This window comes from Argiope bruennichi, chromosome 9 (genome assembly GCF_947563725.1).
Source record: "Argiope bruennichi chromosome 9, qqArgBrue1.1, whole genome shotgun sequence".
NCBI classification, from domain to species: domain Eukaryota; kingdom Metazoa; phylum Arthropoda; class Arachnida; order Araneae; family Araneidae; genus Argiope; species Argiope bruennichi.
Genome location: NC_079159.1, coordinates 72,709,856 through 72,732,695, shown reverse-complemented (window position 1 = coordinate 72,732,695; position 22,840 = coordinate 72,709,856). Strand labels below are relative to the sequence as shown.

At 31.7% G+C, this 22,840-nt stretch overlaps 1 protein-coding gene across 1 annotated transcript; it reads right to left on the bottom strand.

The window, feature by feature from the left end:
• Positions 1-2,579: 2,579 nt before the first annotated feature.
• Positions 2,580-19,103, bottom strand: LOC129984847 (uncharacterized). Its single transcript, XM_056094812.1, has 2 exons — positions 18,170-19,103; positions 2,580-3,432 (listed from the first exon to the last, which is right to left on the bottom strand). Exons 1-2 carry the CDS (start codon positions 18,872-18,874, stop codon positions 2,860-2,862), a joined length of 1,278 nt encoding a protein of 425 aa, XP_055950787.1. The 5' UTR covers positions 18,875-19,103; the 3' UTR covers positions 2,580-2,859.
• Positions 19,104-22,840: the final 3,737 nt, after the last annotated feature.

The following is a 22,840-nucleotide window of genomic DNA, read 5'->3' as shown; positions in this document are numbered from 1 at the left end:
CCGATTTTAATTCCTATGATATTTACAGATACTCGAAAATATTTTTTCAAAATAAGTAGACACTTCGTTTCGTGCTGCCATCTATGTTAATATGTTGGAACTATATATTAAATCAACTTTTGTAGAGTCTGTGAAAATAAAAAATAGGTTGCATGAATATTTGAACATTGCATTCCAGCAAGCCGCAATTTAAAATTATTTTTCTTCCTAATTCTGCATTTTTTTTGTTTGAGAATAATTTTTAAATGTAAATGTAAAAATCCAGAAGTAATAGCACTCATATTATTTTTTGTCACATTTTTTTTAATGAAACTTACTAATATTTGTTGACAAATAATATTACTAATATTTGTTAATAAACAATTCATCAACATTCCAGATTAACTTAATCTCTACTAATAAAAGTTGAATGTGTGTATATCTATTTGTGCTGGTTATCTACAGACGAGACCATTTGATCTAGAGACATCAAATTTAGCTCTCATACACTTTAGAATAGGAAAATGTGCACCTCGGAGTGATTTTCTTGTATATTTAATTAGAATTTCAATTAATTAAAAAGTAAGCTGAATTCTGAGGGCTTTCCGTTAAACCTTCCCAAATTTTATTTCACTAAAACAACATTTTGTGAAATAATATTTTGAAACGTACAACATTTCAAAATTCAAATAGTTATTTTTTTTAGTGATATCAATTTAATAATTGTGCAAATTTTTCTTGATTTTTAGCAATGTTTTTTTTTAAAAAAATATTTTTTAGTAATTTCCCTCAATAAATTACATTGTTGCCCTGAAATTGAAACCATTTTCATTGTTTCAACACATATTTCATCGCGAGATATTCTCCATTTTTGAAATCCACCTCGGGGACGACTCAAAAATGAAGATGAGAAGCTTGCAGCATGGTGTTTAATTTTTGCTACATTGTGTGTACTTGGCTATAATCTACTGATGCTGAGACATGCCACCTGCGTGAGGGGTTGTACTGTAGCCGGTGATGGCTCGTAAGATTACACCATAATTCCAGCCAATGCTATCTGGATAATCCAATCATTCAAGATTTATTCAAATGTCTCTGAGAGGGGAAGGGTAGACTTTTGTGGTTACCATTTTTGAAAGAAAGAAGGATCCTGCTTAACATCTGTGTAGTTTACACGTCAAATAAAAAATGAATATGCAATACCGCGGTATTTAGTAAGAAGAACCGGTCAGTTGCATCTTAAAAAGCTCTGTAATGTTATGCGATTGGTATTTACTAGGAAAATTCAAATACACAATGAACCGAAAATATCCACGCCTATTAAAACAATATGGTTTTAATGTCTATCAATTAATCAAATTAATGTCCTTCGCTGAATCATTGAAATGAATTAACGTCTAAACTGAAATTAAATATAACCATATTCGGGGAATTAACTGATTACTAAAGGCGTTTCATTCCACTTCCTCTTTAGGATTCGATGCGAGAGTGATGCGAATAGTATTGAAGACATTATAATTCTCCATTAGTTGTCTTTGTAGACATCCTCATAGACTTAGATTTTTGTAGACTTTAAAAAAAATATTTATTTTACCTCTTCCCTGATTTATTATATTTTAATATTTCATATTAAATCCCCATTTTGAGTTTCAAGATTTATTTAATGTTATGTGGAAAATAATAGTTATGTATTCAATAGTGGCAGTACAAAATGTAATTTTGATAAGAAATCGATTACATTCTCCTTTCAAGCAAGGGAATTTAAAATTTTTTCGACAATATCTATGTGCTTATATTTAATATATAAAATATTATTGAATTCAAGGTTTCTTATAAACGAAGATTTCTTAAACTAATAATAAAAAGTAATATAGTGGCAGTTATTTGCAAAAATTTATTAATAATAATTAAAAGACTGCAAAATTATACTATTGTAAAACACAATGATTAAAAAGTCGAAACATACAAGTAATTATATGCATTGTGTGAGAAGGCTTCCATTAAAATTTAGTACCAAGGGTTCATGCTAAATCCGCTCCTAGCTTCAGTTATGACCTAACAGGTATTATCCTATGCCTTGACCTAACAGGCCATTGAGAGATAATTGAGAATATTTGAGCTTTAAGTAACATAAGTTAAATTTGGATAGCAGAGACAATTTTTTCGCTACAAATGCAGTTTCTTTGATGAATAAAAACAAACAAAATTTTGGATTCTGAAAATGGAATTTTACTGGAATACTAATATTCATAATTTTTCAAAAAATTAATTAAATTTTTCTATTTTGTAAAAACAGATCAAATACATTTATATCTTTTATACATTTTGATATTTTCTTCTAGAAAATATCAAAAATATAGTATTATATAATATAGTAATTTATAAAAAATATAGTATTTTAGATAAATTTTATGATTGTAATACAGAGAACTCGTAAATTGGATGAAACTTAAAATTTTTGATTATAAAATTGATATTCTTATCAATTTTATAATCGAAAATTTTAAGTTTCATCCAATTTACGAGTTCTCTGTATTACAATCATAAAATTTATCTGAAATACTATATTTTTTATATATTAAGAATATTTTTTATATACTTTAAAAAATGAAATGTATAAAAACTATGTATAAAAACTCGAAATAATTTATAATACTTTACAATCACATCATTATAACAACAATAAGACACTAAAACACATCACAATTTTAAAAAAAAATTATAAAAATTAAATATGCATACATACGATTTAAAATCATGTTGTCATGTCATAATTCTGTAAAAACAAAAATGTATCAAATTGTCACAAAAATCAACATGCATACGATGAGCAATTCAGTTCCACAAATCAACAGTGGAACTCGTAATGCATAAAATTCATTATATTGATACGGGAAGCCCTGTAAATATTCGCCTTTTCTTTTCTTTTGTTTGGAAGAAATATTTAGGAACATAGTCAAAATGTCTCCTCAGTAAGCTCTCGACAGCGTCCTCTTCTGAATCTTCAAAACCTGATTCATCAGATTCAGAATTGTCTAATTCGGCTTCCAGTATTTTCTTGACTTGGGCTCGAAACTTCAGCATCCTCTTTGTTAAAAGCGATGCTTTTTGTTGATCGTGCCTAGGATTCAAAAATTTGCTTCGGTTTGTGAGATTAGCCTCTGTATTAAACAATAGCTGCATTCGCAGGATAGTGTCCAGTTTCGCCCAGGCACTCGTGGATACAAAACAGTTTGTCATACATAACAGTCTACCAAAATCCTTTTTGTACAAATCTAGAAATGTCCTCACGGATTTGAGGGATAAAGTATGGAAGTCTTCAAGGCATGGTCCGTAGATTTGTTCCATATTTCCCTGAGAGACAGCTGCTTCGTCCATCTGGTTGTAATTCATGGATTTTGCGGAATCGAGAAAAAACATGACAGCTCCATTTTTCATGTTTTCCATGATTTTCTGAAATAAGTGGAAGAAAGTCACTTTGTAGGATTTGTAAACACACTACATACTTTTTTGTAACATTTAAAAGAACGTTTGAAAATAATAAATTTAATGAAAACATATTTTTAGTATTTTAATTATTTTCTACTAATTAATTTTGAGAGAAATTGTTTCCTAAACTTACTACCAGATGGCGCCATGGATATGGAATTAAAATTAAGTTAATTCCTGATAATTTATAATTAATTTCTGAAAATACTAATATACAGAACGCAAATGCGTGTTCAAGATTTCAAGATGCTAACCACATTAGAAATTGAATAAAAAAAATTTCATGAAAAAAAAATAGTTATTGAACAAAATTTTCTCATTACATATTACACACAAATATAAAGCAAAACTTTTTAAATGAAAGTGTTTGAAGTACACTTTTATTAGTGCAACAAAAAAAAATTATATCCTAAATTTTTGGTCTGTAATTTTTAATTCATTATTTTAAGTATTACGGAATTTCGTAATCTGTGTTTCCTCGAATTTCACTACTAGATAACGCCAAGTATGAAAATCAAAATTTAATTGAATCGATTAATCATTAATCAAGTTCTGAAAATATTATTTTATCAACAAAAATTGCAAGTGAGCAAAATTTTAAAACACTAAGGCGCCTGGAAATTAATGAAAATTCGATTAAAAAATTGAATTTTTATAAATACGAAAAAAATCGAGTCAATTCTGAAGGTTGGTTGATTGGATTTTTCTGGCGCAAGAGCCATGTTTGGCTATACTGCGTCAAGCGTATGGTAGATAAACATTATATTGTGCTAGACATATGGTATTAAAAAATATGTCAAGTACAATTGAGGCATACAATTTAAAATTACAAGTTCTCGTTATAAAATGAAAGTCAAATAATGAACAGTATCAGTATTCTTAAAAATGCAAATTATATCCCAGAAAGAAAAATTTTCCAAAAATGTTAAAAGATTAAAATATTCATGAAAACGTGAAAATGCAAATCTCATAACGTTAAAACAGATACAATATATTACAAAATCAAGTTAAAAAATTCATTGTAATCTTTTTATTCGATGTTTTTTAATGTATTTCTTATGAATAGGTGTATTTGAAGATTCATTGTAAAATTTTTTAAGATCAACCCATTGAACGGTTCATTTTTGGGGACTTTGTCCAAAAACAGTTTTATTAACTACGGTGAAATCGGTAGAAGGTTCCGGAGCAGGTTGGATTTCATCAATTGTTTCGTGTGGGTTGTATTCAATAGCATTATCCGATTCTATTTCGGTGTCAGTATTTTGATTGGGCTTATCTGTGGACATGGTTTCAAGCTCAGAGTTGGTTTCATCCATTTTATTAGCTGGTTTGAAATTTATGGTCTGAGAAGAGCTAAAATTAGAGACTGGCATAGATTGAGAAACTTGTCGAGGTGAAGTCTTCCAGAATTTAGAATTCGATATATTTTCAGAATTTTGATATTTTTTATGTTTTTTCTTATATGTAACAGTTTTAAATGTATGCAGGTCCTGTGGTATTTCATTGGATGAGACATTAGTAGTTTCACATTCATTACCAATTGACTGAGGAATACAAGTTTCACCAAATGCTGGATCGATTGTAAGTTTCGAAAAGTTCGTTTCTTCACAAACTGGAGACATTTGACTTTCCGTTTTTTTAGTTCTCTCTTTAAATTTTGATTTTTCTTTTTTCTTAAGATCCTTTGCAGTTCGTGCAGGAAGGTTTTGAGTAATGATGGGAGTACAGGGATTAATATCTGGTTGTGATTTATTAGTTGTTAAAGATTTTAACTTTGTAAGTGGAGGACAAACAACTCGAGTTAATTTTTTATCTGTCTGAGTACAACCAGAAATAGTATTTTTGACTACTCGTGAGTAGGGTAATGAAGCTGATGTATTAGAAGGCTGGGGATACACAAGTTTCCTTGCCTCAGAATACGATAAATTTTTAGTTACTTTGAACTCTTGAATTTTCTTTTCCATTTTCCACTTATTGCACTCCTTGGCATCTGAGGTGTGGGGATTATCACAATTAACACATTTGGGATCTGCATTGCATTCTGTACTCGAATGTCCGAAGGATGCGCAGCGGGAACAAGTCTGCTTACCTCGACAAGCGTTTTTCGAATGGCCGAACCTCTGACAGTTAAAATATCGTAAAGGAGTAGGAATATAAGTGCGAACCTTATATCGTGCATAGCCAGCAAGAATAGTTTTCGGAAGCTGAGGAGTACAAAAAGTTAAGATTATGTGCTTCGTTGGAATTAGTTGACCATTACGTTTTATTTTTATTCGGCGGGCTTCACAAACTTTTTGGCTTTTTAGCTCACTTACGAGTTCAGACTCTGAAACAGATTCGAGATCAAGTTCGGAAATAACACCACGGCAATAGTTTAATGATTTATGAGCATATGTTTCCACAGGAAATTCCCCTAAATACTTCAAATTTTTAAGTACAGATATTTGTGATTTTGTGGCTGCTTCAATCAATAAATCTCCAGATGTAAGCTTCTTGGTATCTTTGATTTCTCCAATTGTTGAGGCAATAAGTTTCTGAATTAGAAAAGGCGAGACTTTATGGAAGGTTTTGTCAGTGTGCAAGATGATAAAAGGAGTATTTTCAGTAATTGAATATCCAGACAAAGACGTTTCGAAAAGACCCATGCAAAGTGCAACTCATATTCGGGTTTCGACGGCAGCGCCCACCACGGAGCCCAACAAGGGAAGGCAGCCACCGGCTCTAGGCATCCCCAGCCTCGGCGCTTACCTTGATGCTAATCGGAACCTATACGCTAAGAGCCACTTCCAGGAACGTCTACCACCCTTAACGCAGAGCCCCAGAAGGTGACCCCTTCGCTTGATCCCTAGCAGACTAACCACTCTGCTATTTAGCTACTGACTGAATTGATACACTGGGGACCAACAGTGCACCACCCGTCTAATGGGTTGCCACGCACGGTCAACACGTGGGGTTTTTGGCTGTCCATGAGAAGCAAGAAGCAAACAGAGCGGCGCCAACTTCTCATGGAGAGCTCCCTCGCTTGCTGTCGAGGGATGGAAGGATCAAGCAAATAGCAGAAGGCGTAGAGGAGAGTAAGTATGAAGGGAGTAAAGATCCCTGGGTACCTCGGGATTGGGACACCCGTACTCAGCTATAGTAGGGGAGCCCCTGAGGGGGCGCCAATTCTGAAGAAATACCTATATGAGCTAACAATATCATGAATATATTTGGAATAATTAATGACAGAGGACCAATTATTTTCTGTCAGAACTAAAGTGTCGATGTTCTTTTGAATTTATTTAGGCTTGCTTTCTGTAGTTTACCTCCAAAATATATTTGAGTTGTGATTCTGTTCTTCTACAAGTAGATTCATTTTAATCCTTTAAAGGACCTATTTTCTCTTTCGATACCATGTTAAAATATTTTTAACTGATTTAAGAAAAAAAATATGATATTTTGATACAATGAGTTGAAGCTAGATAAAACATATCCGATTTTAATTAGACAAGTCATTGGAGGTAAAAATCGATAAAGTGATTAATGGTGTAAGGTATATTGTTGCAAACATAATTCACACGATACTGCAGTGTCGGGGAAATAATTAGAGGCCGGTGCATTCCTTTTTTCCAATTAAACCCGAAAAGGAATCCGAAGGAACCCGAACGACTCTCAATAGGTGAATGAAATAAACGTGTAGTACCCAATTTTTATCAATGCTATACTTAACGGTAATCGTTTCTCTGGCAATTTGCCGCTGATGACTTATTCGGCTAATATCTGTTATACATATTGGATGTAAATGAAACAAAATAAATAAATAAATAAAAAATCGCCATTTGGCCGATATTTGATATTAATATATTTTAATTACTTTTGGGAAAGGATCGGATCATTTGGAGTATCATAGTTCAATGATATAGAACACCACAGATTTGAAAAAATAATTATTTGGGAAGGAGCCATTCATTTGGAGTATTATGGTCCAATGAGATAAAAAAACATCGATTTGAAAAATTAAAGAGTGCTATAGTTCTTGCACTTTTGAGTGCTTACAACATGGTAACAACTTAGGTATAATCGATTATTTTATGAGTAGATATAACGTCAACTGCTAAATGATCTGGCGATTTTCCTTTAAGTCATAGTTTTATTTCGTTTTTTCACTGTCATGTAAAAAATTTCTTGATTTTGCATATGATTTCAAAGTTTTTTTGTGATCGACCAAGAACAACAACCCCCTTAGCCCAGATGCTAAGATGGAAATCAATGCAGATCTTTTTAAGTGCAACCATTTATTTAATCGAATTTTTTTACCATCAATTTTTAAAATTAATTTTTGAACCATTAGCTTAATTTTAGCACAGAATAAACCAGGGAAGAAAAATCTTTAATTGATTAAAATAATTTAATTATTTAAATTTATAAGAAGAGATTTTTAATGTTAATTTTAGTTGATAACTACTGCTTTCTGTTGGAAATACGCTCTTCGTATTCTTTCAAATACTGTTAGAAAATATAGTCATATTGTAAAGATATCAGCCGAATTTAAACGGTACTTTAAAGTACCGTTGGAAAAAAAATTAAATGGCTAGGAAAATAATTTCAAAAACGAGAGCAACCTAAATTTGTTACATATTCTATAAAAGAATAATCAATTATTAAATAGCACGCCAGGCCTCTCGCTGCCAAACATGGGGATATTCTTTGCATTAAATTAGAGGATTGTGGATTTCTTAATTTCAATTAAATATTAAAAATCTACAAAGTTACGTTAACTAAGTAATAAAATAATGTAGTAAGAAATAATAAACTGTATATATCTCAAAATGCTTTGCCTAATATGAGCCATAATAAAAAGGCAAATATATGTTTTGATTAAGTACTGATTTGTCTTCTTTACTTTATAGATATTCTCTAATTCTTATGAGATTTATTTTTCAAGCGTGATTGGTGTATCAAGAGTTAGAAAAGCCTACCTAGAATCTCTTCAAAATTCTGAGTAAATTCAAATAGCATTTTTTTTGTTCTAAAATATATTCATATTTACTTTACTTCTATTTCCATCTTAGCACGTTTTTAAGTAAAAATTCGTAAATGATCAAAATTTAAATAATGACACATTTTTAAGAATTTAAAGCAAAATTACCTTAAAGTATACAATAATTAGTGGATCTATTACTAGAAGAAAATAAGAAATCATCTGAAAATAAATATCAAATGGTAGAATCTTTTTTCCCCATCAGCAACTTGTGTTTTAGCCGTTGATTTTGCCAAGGAGTTTTCGTGTGAACGTAGACAGTTCACATCAAATATGTCAAAGCTCAAGCATCTGGAATGTAGTGTTTGTTCAGGTTTCGCTCTTATTTGATCTCAGTCCAACATTTTCTTCTTCTTCTTTTTTTTTTTCTTTCAATTCAAATATTTTTTTTTCGCAGTTCAACTAAGTAGATATTAATCTATCAAATCAAATATATGAGACAAAAGAAAAGGTATCATCAGAAAGAATTGGATTAGGGATTTTCAGACAAGGCTCATGATAATCAGGATAAAACGTGTGCCTCTTGAATAATATTCCTCTTGAATAATGATTCGGTAGCTATTTATTTCTTTATTTTAATATTAGAGACAGATGTATTCTTCCAATTAAAAATCCTTCGGATAACAATGAACAATCATGTTTTGTGTTGCGTCCATAAACATATTGTCAAAAAAAAAATAATAACGAAGTCTAGATTCTAGTTAATCCCTTCCTTTCCCAGGATGCTTGCTATCTTTTCTTTAGGGAAACTAGCAGGGTGGTCTCCCTAAAACGTTCTCGCATACTTTCTAATAAACTTTCACGAAATAGAAAGCCTTTCGTGACATTTGGGTAAAATAGGTATGAAACATTAATGTTTGGCACGAATTTAGTATTTTTACTTAATCTATCGTGTCCTCCTTGACAAGTTTTTTCGGTGATTAATCCCTGGCATGCGATTAACAGTATCCGGAAATCGAATGTGTGCTTTAGACCGGCACAAATTTTACGCACACAATTTTTTCAACCAATTGAAACAAAAAAAAACTGACACAAAACTGCACTTGTAGCCACAAATTCCCATGACATATTTGATATATTTGTCATTGCGTGTTTGAATTAATGTGTTTACAAGTTTCTGAAAGTGCAGACCGACATACAGTCAATCCATCGTTGGATTTCGCTCGAAATTTGATAGGTTCTGCATAATAGATTTTACATCTGTATACCGAATTTTATCTATCTAGCTCTTTCCGCTTTGTAATTATCGCGTTAATTTATATTTGAACAGACTGACTTCCTCTGAACAGATTTTACTCAAAACGTGATATAAATCTGCATATTTGGTTTAAAGACCATATAGAAATTTCAACCGTCTAGCTCAAAGCGTTTTTGAATTATCTTTGCTACAGACAGACGGACAGACGGACATCTTCTAAAAATGTGTTTCTAGAACTCAAAGAGGTCTAAAACGTGGAGATTCGTTAAAATGTATAAGAAAGTAGAAATCTTTTCACTTTTAACAATCGGATCTAAAATTCAAAATAGATGCACATTGTACAATTTGAGTGTCAAAAGAACAAAACCAATTTTCATCAATCTAGTTCGGAGCATTTTCCCTTTTTCACTCTTATTTATATACGATTTTATAAATTAAAAGGCCCATCATGGATTTGGTCGAAAATGTTGAAAATATCTGCAATTATGGTGTAAAAATCATATTTTAAATTTGATCTACCTCGTTTGTTGTAATTTTGAATAATCGCATTGCACGGAAAAATCAAACGACAAACAACGACGGTTAACTGTCTTGGTATAAACTATAATTTAGTGATAAATATATATCCAAAAATTCACCCAACTGGCTCGTTGTGATTTTGGATATATATAGCATTCCCACACTCGAGGATGGATTGACGTACTGACTTCACGTTGATAGATTACGATCAAAATTGATTTAATTTTCAGCTGATAGATTTATATTCACAAAAAAATGTAATTCCAAAGTTTTCTCTTCTTTCTTTTTTCTTTAAAACAAAACAAAACAGGGAAGTATAGAACGCGAATATTCATAAAAATTTCAAAGTAGAATTGACTATTACAATATTTTCTGCTTGCATGTTTCGTAAAACGGGAGAATCGATAATAAATCTTATAATAAATCGAGCAATGGAAACAAAAGCAGAAAAGTAGGTCAAGGTATTAAATGCACGAGCAGAAAAAAAAAATTTAAAAACAACGCTGACTAGCGGCGCCGAATCCTATTTCATCTCTTTCAATATATTCATGATTTTGTCACAAAGTAAACACGTCTCTTTCGTTTGAGACTAGCTTATCTGTTTGCTCAGAATTGCGGTGAAAAAAAAAAGTTTCACACAGGTGAATCAGATGCTTTCTCGAAACTGTGATGAAACGATTGTTTCTCTTTTGACCTATCGTTTCTCTTTGAAATGTATGTTTTTGGGAGCGTATCAGACAAGAGATATAAAAATCAATTTTTTCCATTTTTTTATGAACACTTTTTTGAAATTATAAAAAAAAAAAAAATCCCTACTGGCACAAATTGATAACGTTATTCACATCTTTGGAAATGTGAGGTCGGGAAAGTGAAAAAAATGAATTAAAATTTAATCTTAACTTTCTGAGTAATATATTCATTAGGATAGAATTTTACCTCCTTTTTTTACTTTCAAGTGTATGTAGTATCGAAAAAGTATAAAAATCGTCAAAAAATTCGAATTCAAAAACACTTTGAACTAAACGGATGAAATTTGGTATATGATCTTTATACCAAATGTGTAGCTTTCTGTCAAATTTTGAACAAAATCCGTACAGAGGTAGTCTGTCTCTCCGGTTAAGTTAACACAATAACTACAAACTAAGTAATATAAGTTAACTACACGAAACTCTACTAAGTTAATATATATTAAAACGATAACTAAGAAACGAAGAGAGCTAGATGGATAAAATTCGGTTCACACATTTAACATCTATAGTGTAGATACCCATAAAAATTTGAACCAAATCTAACAAGGGGTTGACCGCCTGTTGGTCTGTACTTTCAGAAACATATAAACGCCTTAATTCAAAAACTCAATGAATTAAATATATCAAATTTGGTATGGATTTTGCAACTACAAATTTAATTTTGGGTCAAATTTTTGTTTCAGCCATGTCGGAAAAACGTGTCTAAAACACATATTCGATTTTTTGATGCTATTAATTCAAAAAATAAATGAATTAAATATATCAAATTTGGTATGGATTTTGCACCTACAAATTTAGTTTTGGGTCAAATTTTTGTTTCAGCCATGTCGGAAAAACGTGTCTAAAACACATATTCGATTTTTTGATACTATTAACCACATGCTAGGAGTAATCGCCAAACCACTATCGCCACAAAGTTGACACGATAGAGTCATTAAAAAATGCTCAATGGAATTTAAAGGGTAATATTTCGAGTCTGTTATACACCAGTGTTATGCAAGGTGTTCTTTGAGATAACGTCTTTATTAGAGAGTAGGTATACAAGAAAGCTTTGGGGAGATAACTTCCCCTTTTTTAAAAAATATTACTTTTACGTATATGAAATACACAAAGAAAAAATATTGCAACAATCAAAAAAAGTCGAACTTGATTTTCTAAAGAATCACAATGTTTCCGATCTCACTAAGCCGGAAAAAACATGTTTTTGGAATTGTATCGGTTTGTGAGCATGATGACTCAAAAATGTTTTGAGCTAGTTGGATGAAATTTACTATATAATGTCAATACAAATTTGTAGATTTGTATCACATTTTGAACGAAGTCCATTAATACGGCTGATCGAATTTAACATTATGCCTACAAAGCGTGAAATGCTAGATGAATAAAATTTGGTTGGAAAGTTAAGAATAAAAAATGTAGATTATCAAATTTTGAACCAAATTTGTCAAAGGATTGACCGTCTGTCAGTTTGTGCTTTGGCATTCATGTAAATGCAATAATTAAAAATCCAATGACTTAAGCAAATAAAATTTGGCACGCAGTTTTAACATTTAAAGTGTAGATAAACAACAAAGTGGAAACAAAATTTGTTGTGGGTTAATTGTCTGTCAGTCTGTACTTTTGTATGCATTTAAATACGATAACTCAAAAACTCAAATCATCCAAATGATATTTGCTATGTTTTCTTGTTTATGAATTGTGGTACTATATCAAATTTTGTTTTGAATTGATCCACAAAATGGGTCCAAAATGCATTATTGCTTTTCTTCACTGTACCAAGAAGGGCAAAACGCTCATGTGTGGTACTCTGAGAATAAAAATCTGAGCGCTTAAGGGTTGACGGTCTTATCCATGCTCCATAATTTTGTAAGGCAGGAAGAGTGATAACACCTATGTTAGAATGTACGCAAGAAAGTTTCAGAGAAACCACTCTCACTTACTGAAAAAAAAAAGTGTCTTACAAACATCTGATTTTTTTTATTTGTTTATTGTATCATTTCTTCTCTGTTATTTTACTTTACTTTATTCCCTAATCCATTCTATTCCTAACAATGTTTTGTTTATAATAATTACATATTTGTACTAGCCGTCTTTGGTATACAGGTGATCACCAACCATACTGTATTATTAATCTAGTCATATCAAACTATTTCAATGAAATATATTTTAACGCAACATTAGAAAATACATTTTAAATAAAAATTTCCCAACAAGCACAGAGCATTTTAACTGGATTGAAAGGCTGGATTTGCTAAGGCTAGGGATTCTACCTAAAATTTATTTCGGGATTCTCTTTTACACCAGTGTGTGTGAGAGGGAGGGTCAGATAACTATCATTTGCGCATCTAGGACAGAAGGACTTCCGTATGAAATAAAAAAAGTGTTGGAGTCGGCACAATTATTGTGATTCAAAAACCTTGTCATTGTTTTTACTAATTGAGAATGAATAACGTTGTTGCGTTTTTGAAAGCAATGAAATGAATGGTAGTGGGAGTCGATAACGTTGACAGCATTTCAAATGTCATGAGCTTTCGTATGAAATACAAATAGGCGAAATCAGATCATTAGTTGGGAACGGAAGATGGTTCTTTGGTATTCTTGATTATTTTATATGTATAATTTACCATAAGGGCAGATCGAATTTTCAATTAAAAAATATGAGTCTGTTGATGCTGTAAAAGATCAGAAGTTTTGTCTAATATTGAAGAATATTTTATCCTCTTCTTTGTTGAAAGATGAATTGCAAATTATATCTATTGCCAAATACAATTCAGTCCTTTCGCATGATGTTACAATTGCATGATCTGTTTAGCTAAAATCTGACTGCACGTTGTTTTACGATGTGTTGTGAAGTCGTATCTTTTCTGATCAGCAAGATGCGCATTAGATTCCGAAACTGAATTGCCTGTGCATTTGATGTGTATTGGAACACAAATTGACTCGTCTAATTTATAAACATTATCATGAATAGATAGATATATAATACAGACCTTTATTCGATACAAAAATGAGAAACACAAAAATTGTTAGAGAAAAAATCTTTTAAAATGAAGTTTACAGTTCTCATCTGTTCAAGAAGCAACTGTGAAAACCAGATTAATTTTTAATTAACTGACTTTTGAAATTAAATAAGTAGTGAAATATTCGCTAAAAAGAAAAAGTAAGTAAAAGTACTCCTTTTGTATAGCTTGCATTTGCTCTTAAGTGCTTAACACTTTGGAAAGCAATTTTATTTAAGCTGTGCTAAAAAAAATACTAGCTAGATTTTGTAAGTTAAATTGAATTTCCATTTTCCATTATAATATACAAACAGCAAGAGGAAAGTATTTATGAAAAAAAAAAATGCAACCTCCATATTTTGGTTAATTACTGCGTTTAAATTTCCAAAACATTTTGAAAAATAAAACATTTATAAAATTTTCTCTATTTGTTTGTCTGTACAACTCAAAACTTTAGAGCTAGAATAGTAAAATTTCAAACTTAGTTTTTACACTAACATTTTTAAATTATAGACAAAATCCGTTAATCCAAATGTTCAATCGGCTCTTTTTCTTATTACCACAATTTTAGATCTATATTAAATTCTAAAATAAATTCTTTATATGCTTGATTTTCTGTCGGTCTTTCTATTCATGGGATTGCGAATGCTATCATTTAAAAATGCTACTAGATAGATATATGAAATTTGTATATGATCTTGTCATATCTCTTTCATAACTGCAGATTCTTATCAGTTTGGAACCTATCGGTTGAAAGAAAGAGATCCAAATGCATATTCGGTTGTCTTTTCTGTCCTATAAACCAACCACATCATATTGAGTAGCTATATGACAGAAGTCGAGGGGAGAGTAATTTCCTTGGTTTTAAAACAAAATTCAATTAAAAAAAGTCAATAATGTATTTTTGAACCACCAATATATTTTTGATATACAGTTTTTAATCCACTGATAGTAACAAATTTTAATGATACCTAAGAATTAGTTTGGAGAGAGTATTGTAAATTTGAACAATGGCAAAATGATGAGGACGACATCTAAATTCATATTTTCTGTCCAGGCTTTCATACCATACTGCAGACACACTTTTCACTCCTATAGATACAACGCACGCTTCTTGAACCTCTTCTTTGTCTTCAGGTTTGATAAAATACATTTCCATGTTGAATTTTTGACAAGTGTGACTAAAGAGGTAAAGGTCCTTGAATTAATCAAATAAATGGCTCTAGATACTATTCAATACATCCTTCAATCTACCTTTAAGATATATACCGAAGCCAATATGGGCGATGGAAATATCTCTACTAGTGGTTGCACCTGGAATCTGACCCTTATCATCAGAAATGCTGATGTCTGTACTGTATTCAGGTTTGAACCTACTGCTATTTACAAGACCTTGCACTATAATACTCTGCTGCTGGACTGGATTTTAGAGATATATGGTTTTTAATAGACAGCTGTACCTCGTTTTTGTCCCGTCCTCTAATTGGCTCAATAAATATCTCTGTGATTGGATGAATGTGGAAGACAGGACAAGCTTGGATATTTCAGCTATCCTTGCGATACTCCATCCACTTTCAATTCGTCCCTCCCATGTCGGGTTGAATGGTCATTAGCCCAACTTGGTCAGCATTGTTTCTGCTGAATTCATGCATAAAGATAAAAATTCACTTACTAAAATCTCCTAAATTAAGAAAATGGAAATAAAAATAAGTCCCGGAAAGCTCCACCCAATTTAGCATGATACTTTGATAGAAGCTCTGGGGAGTTTATACAATTAAAGAATAAACTTACTAGAAAACAGCAGACGACTCTCTCACTATTTATTAGTGCACCCATCAATGCCCTTACTTTCCAGCAATGCAAAAAGTTCTTTCCAGAATATCATTGGTATAAAGCTGACCAGGCAACTCTTTTCTATATTCTTGATAATTTAAGTTTAATAAAAAAATTTTTAAAAGACCCAATTAGACTATCTGCGACTAGTAACAACAGCAGCAAATATAATTTTCACATAGACAATGAACATTGTGCAACTTTAGTGGAATCCAGTCTCGAACCCACGATTTTTCGATCTTGTAGCAAACATTCTTTCACTGGAATTTAATGCATATTTGTAAATTTAGTACATGCTGAATATGATCTCAATCTGCATAATAAAGCCTGTCTTCTTGTTTCATGTTCCCGCGACGTGCATGATTATAAGAAGCAAAATCTATCATTAAAAAGGATAGTTTATTGTTATCTGGACACCAATAAAAATACACATTAAATTCACTGAACACAGCACTCTTACGCTGAGAATTGTCCTTCATGTTTCATCCATTTCGCAATATAAGGCTATTGTATGTGGTGGACAGTTGGATATTGCTTAACTACCAGAAAAATGCCTTAAAAATCTCAGAGTAACCTTAGTAAACCTTCTCCCATGGTAACAGTTAATAGCTTTCGCATTTAGGGAAGTGCATATTATCTTTAATATGCTAATCAATATTATCTATTATTGCATACCTCCAGCTGATATATTGCGATAAGTTAAAATGCAAAATATCACAGACAATGACTTTATTAATCTGTTGCTTATTGATATTATTTAACTCTTTATCAAAGTTTTCCTTAGCGACTGAAAAATAGCCAAATTCGAACTCTACTCCCCTTCATTAAAAATAATTAGGTTCAAACATACTAAATGGAAATGGTTCCTGCATTTGTATAAAAGTCATTCTCTTTTTCAAACTATTAATTTAAATTATGAAATCTGGTCTTTGTTTTACGACATAATCATTGAATTATTGTGTCGGTTCTTTTGGTGCTGAATAAGATGACACTTCCAGTTTGGGGAATGTATGGTCATATTGATTCAATTACGAATCCGTATAATATCGTTTGAAATGCTTACTTTGGTATTGGTTCAGTTCAGTTCAGTTATATTAACGTCCCGTTGTAAAGCAACACTAGGGCTATTTTGGGACGGACCTCGTAACTTTGAACCGTGGTCAGATGACGAGGACGACACCTGAGCTGGCACTCCTGTCTCCGCACCGCACCGCACCGCACCACACCAGCGGGAGGACGTTTGGTCTTGACGGATTTAACGTGCAACAGACCCCCTTATACGACGGTTCTTCGGTGGAATCGGGTTCGAACCTGAAACTCTACGCCTCACGAGCCGAGACCTTACCACCAGGCCACCGCGGCCCTTACTTTTGTATTGGATTACATGTTCATGGATGATTTAATTTTAGCCTACGAATAAATAAGAATACATATATGTACCTCTTCGCATGCATAACAGGGAAATAAATTACATTGATTCTAAAAAAATCACTTTTCAGGAGTAGTATCAAACGTGATTTTCTTATTATACCAAATTATCTAACCTTCTTATCGAAAGAGCAGTTTAAATCCGTGGCAGTGGTCTCCCAAAACTTTCTCGCGTAATCTGTAATAATGGTGTTATTCTAGAGAACGTCTTGCATAGCATTGGCGTACAATAGTTACAAAATATTAAGCTTTAGCATGAATTTAGAATTTTTACTGAATCTATCATGCCATTCTTGACAAGTTTTCTTTTTTGATGATTAATCCCAAGATGTGGTTAATAGTATTTGAAAATTGAATTTATAAGACACGCTTTCCCCAACCGATTGAAACAAAATTTGACAAAAAGTAACAATTTTAGTTACAAATAATACTATAGCAAATTTGATATATGGAAGTCATTACGTTTTTGAGTTACCGAATTTACCTTTTTCTCAAAGTACAGATTGACAGATGAACAAACCCTATTTGGAATTGACTCAAAATTTGATAGATGTTTACACTGTACATGTTAATTCTATGTACCGAACTTTATATGTCTAGCTCTCTTCGTTTTTGTAAATATCGTGTAAAGCTATATTCGAACAGCTGGACAGACAGACTTCCTCTGAATGGAGTTTGCTCAAAATTTGATAGAAATCTAAAATTTTGATGTAAAGACTATACCAAATTGTTAAGGTTGCATGTTTCATAATAACATCAAACATTTGACCAAAGAAATTATCATTTTTTTTTTTGTTTTGTTTAAACGATAAATGGAAAGAAAATCGAAAACTATAAAAAAGATTTTAAAAGCATACACAAATCAAATCCCAAAAACTTGTGATTTCATTTAAGAATAAATAAGTATATATGTTTGTGTGTGATTTACAAAATCTGGAAGATATCTTTATCTTACCTGTACCATGCGAAGGCTTTCTTCCCTGTCAGTGCATCTGTTGACAGCTGATAAGAAAAACACCATTGTCACTACATCAGCATTTCTTAAGGCATCCCTCACCTTCGTCTCCATTGGATGAGTGAGATCCGCTTTGCAAAACTGGAATTTCAGTTCCATCCCTTCCAACCCGAAAAATTCATCATTCCCCTTCATAATATCCAACACATTTCTTGCCGTGATTTCCCAATCTTCGTTCACATCTACAACAGTTATTTTAAACTTCAAAGACTGTTTAGTCTGGTGCCAAAGAGGGCGATGCAAAGCACTGATTATTTTGCTAACTGCGACCGCATCCGAGGCTGGTCCACCCCCGAGACAGCAAAGATTCAATTCACCAGCAATGAGACACTTGTGTAAGAGGGGAGAATTAGAACGGATAAGTTGCAAAAAATGCCCTGCGACAGCGCTGGTAAAGCACGGACTGTGCTTCAGGACATACGCACATCTTTTTGCTGGGGAATCGAAGCGTATAGAAGGTGATGAATCCTTCCCGTATTCTTTTTTGTAGGCTTCCACTACCTCCTTCAAGGCACGTCTTATTTTCAGAGAGTTACGCCTATTTTGAACGTTCAATTCTTTAGCTAGCACATTGCAGTAAAATTTCTGTAAATCACAGTCGAAATGTTTAAGTACATTAGTTGGCGGGAGGTGGAAGGCAGTCATCTTTCAGCGGAAGCTTTGCAAACAGGTGGTACTTCCTTAGTGTTACGTACCAGAAAAAGTTGCAAAGAAAAAGCTCAAAGGGAAAAAATTGGAATAAATGTCGATAAAGAGCTTTCCAAATGATTAGATAAATGCAGGTGCCTCCAGATAAAAAGGTCTGTTTGCGTTCAAGGCAGGTGGTGAGTTATGATTGTCAAGCTGCAAAAAGAAATCGAAACCGATACGTTTTTATCTAGTCGGATTCTCTTTGGGTAGAAAGAACACTTGTTTATTTCCCTCTTAAGGCAAATCTCATTTGCATCGGTTAAAAGTCAATGATGTTTATGCAAATCAGATAAACGTTTTTAGCAAGTATGATGAAATGATCTAATTATCCTTAAAAAAAATAAAGAAGTTCAACAAGAGCGTAGAAGAATTTAAAAAAAAAAAAATCGAACATTTTCTCTATGGTTTGCTTATTTATATTATTCGAGAGGTTCCCAATTCATTTTATAGAAGATAAAGTTCAAAGATATGATCTATCAGCTGTTATTTTCGTCTCTGTATTGATAGGAAATCCTCGTCGTCTGCAACGTGAGTTTGCGTGGAACAATCAGAAAAAGCATTTTGGAATTAAGAAGGTTGGTAAACATTGATTTTGGTATTACATAATAAAATATTTATTATGACTCGTCGCTTTGCTATTTCTGCTCGTTCTCCAGTTTGTTGTTTTAATCAAACAGGTGTGGGTCTTTTCGGTTTAGTTGCAGGTAAGTTAGAAAAATGAACCAGCAAAGATTAGCGATTTTTTTTTTTCAGTCCACATACTTCACTTTTTCATATATAAAATATATAAAAAAAAGAAACGTAATGGTAAAAAAAATGAACCTTGAGATTTTGATTAGTCTAATATTTAGATCTAAATAATTTCATGTAAAAAAATAAAAGGAAAAAAAAACCCGCTTTTTTAATTAAACTTGTCCTTGAGTACGGTAACTTAGAGTGATATAATTACATGAAATTCAATGCATAATCTTGCATAATTAGTATATTGTGAGTCTATATCAAATTTTGCACGAAATCTGTCAAATGAAACATAATCACAATAATAAGGGAACACGATTAATCTGATATTACAACATCGGAATCACGATATATTAATGTATAAGCATGTAAACATATAACTTCGATATATTGATATATATGTATGTATACATGCGAGCACATTAACTCAAACACAATAATAATCTGTTGTGTTTTGCCATACGTTTGGCGCAGCATGGCCAAATATTGCTTTTGCGCCAATAAACTGCACTAACCAATCATAAAGAGGCAAATGGTTGGTTGATGGTTATGAATTTTAGTGGCGCAAAAGCCAAACTTGGCTAAACTGCGCCAAAGAGGCAAATGGATGCTTTCCAATATGCAATTTTATAACAAGAATCGTCACTATGAAACCAAATTTCAGATCTGTTGATTTGTCCATTCGGATTAGTATGAAAGTAATAACGCAAAATCTAAGATAAATGTAATGTAATATTGCGATCTTTACACTAAATTGTAGTAAAAATTAAGTATAGTATTGTAGTACTCTAAATTGTGGATTTGTTTCTATATTTGGTCGAAAGAAATGATCCATAATGTGTACACAATTTCCTTTTTTATATGATGAAGTACAAATGTACGAGGAAGTCGAAACCTCTGGTTATAAACAAATTTTGCAGTAATCGTTACGTAATGAAGAATATCAATTTAGATTGAAGGAGAAAATCAACTGTTTTATAAGGTTTGAAGTTATGCATTCTGTTTTTAACATTAAACAGATCTTTTAAATAACAAGAATAGTAAATTTTTCTCACTGCATTTTTTGTATTTATTCTCTATTAAATTTTTTTAGGAACAGTTGTATTTGAATGATTTTAAAGATTTTCACAAGCTAAACTTAATGCTTTCGTTATGATAGTCCGATCCACCGGATAAATGCCGTGAACAGAAAGTATGCATATTGCACGAATGTAAAATATTTGTCACTGAAAGTTAGAATGTCAACCTCACTACAGAGCCCACTGTTGGATAGTCTTTCTTTTCCAATAGTGCGAAGTGTGTTCACTTCGAACCCGTTATATGTGTGGATCGAATCGAATTATATCGAATGGACGCCTTCTATATCCGGCGGCCGTATATTGAAATAATCAAATGGATGCTGTTTATATCCGGCGACCGTAAGGAAAGGATTAATTTCCATTTTGCATTTCTGGTATATGAAATAAATATAGCAAAAATTTGGTATTAGTCAAAAAATTTGACCTCTAGATTTCGAATGAATCTCTAGTATGTTTCAGACTCGCTAAGATTCGATAAAAATATTTTAATATGACATTTTGTTAGAGTGAATTTGAACATGTCTCAAAACCATAAAGGATAAGATGAGTAGAATTTTATGTTCTCGTTGCTACTATCATTTTAGATCTGTACCAAACTTTAAATTGAATTGTTCGAAGGAAAATGTATTTTCCTAAAATACAAACTCGATGGTAAAAAATTGTCTTCTTTAAAAGAATGTTTTAAACTCTTTGAATAAAAAATATTGCTTATTTTAATATGATAATGTAAATAGACTAGATATTATCTGTAAATTAAGCAAAGCGACATCTATGAAGCAAAAATCATTCAAAAGTGCAAATAATCGAAGTTAGAACTACTAATTTTAGTTCTTGGATTTACATAGGATAATTAGGCGTTAAAAATTTTTTTTTTCAGAATTTTAACTAAGTTTTGAAATAAAAAAAATATTTTTTCCTCAATGACTTTGGAACAAAATATCTAACAAAACGTAATCAAAAATATTAATTAGTTCCAGTAATTTTACTTCTGCATATTTTTCATATTTAATTTAAATGAATTTTTAAAAATATGTTAAATATATTTATAACAAATTTCTTTATTGCTTTAGTTACCCAATTTATATTAATGCGTTTTGTATTTCTTCTCTGCATTTTATTAGTGCCGAGAGCAATTAAAAAAAATAAAGACGTACAAACCTGAATCTGAAACATTTATATGCTACGTTGTTTAAGTCAAGATTTCGAGTTTCTCTTAATTTTTTTCCCACTTTTTGCCCCTCTTATTCAATAAAAACGTAATATGCATATTTATTTTATTTTCATGTTTTTTACCACTTTATTCAATTTTATTGAAATACTAAATGCATTTATTTGTGGCTATTATTAAGTTTTTAAAAATTTGGAAATGAAAAGAAAATGGCACATTAAGCAATTGGCAGCATTCATTTGAGACTTTGAGTGGCGTCTATTTTTTTTGGAATATGTTCTGAGATTTTGGCATGCAAAAAAACATAAAGAAAGGCAAATTGTCAGTGAGAAAGATAATTTTGTATGTTATTAATCTGCAATATTATTTTACTGTTTTGTTAGTTTCATAGCAAGGAAAAAATTTTAAAAGATATTTTCATAAATACCAAATAAATGTAAGGGTAATGACCATGGGCATGGCCATCATTTAGAGAATTTGGCGACAAAACCGAATGACAAGAATGTACAGAATTTTGACAATATCTTTATTAGAAGCCAAGATCCGAAATCCTTCTATAGAATTCGATACTTTGTTTCGTAGCCTGTTGAAACGCGAGGGAAAGTTAAAGCTAGTGAATTGAGCGACTTCTCCCTTTAGATTTCGAAGCCAGTATTTGAGCTGTTCAAATTTGAGCGCTGTTGATATGCTAATTAATTAGCAATTTGCTGTTTGCTATCAAATTGATGATTTCTGAAAATACTACGCCTGAATATTACCACCTATATTTTGTATTGCGTGTGTGTGTAATAAAGAGTTAATCGCTATCGTGTTTGTTATATTTCTAACCGTACATCATCGGATGAATTTTCTGTAACAATATTTTCGAAGGCTTTTTATTGATGCCTTTCAAGAACATTTAGTTGCATAATTCACAGGAAAAATTATTTTTCCCTA

What these genes read in the sequence shown, in the direction of transcription:
- LOC129984847 (XM_056094812.1), bottom strand. Translation starts at nt 18,874, where the DNA reads ATGACTGCCTTCCACCTCCCGCCAACTAATGTACTTAAACATTTCGAC. An exon ending in AAAGCCTTCGCATGGTACAG is followed by an intron (nt 3,433 to 18,169) that starts GTAAGATAAAGA and finishes CACTTATTTCAG; the next exon opens with AAAATCATGGAAAACATGAA.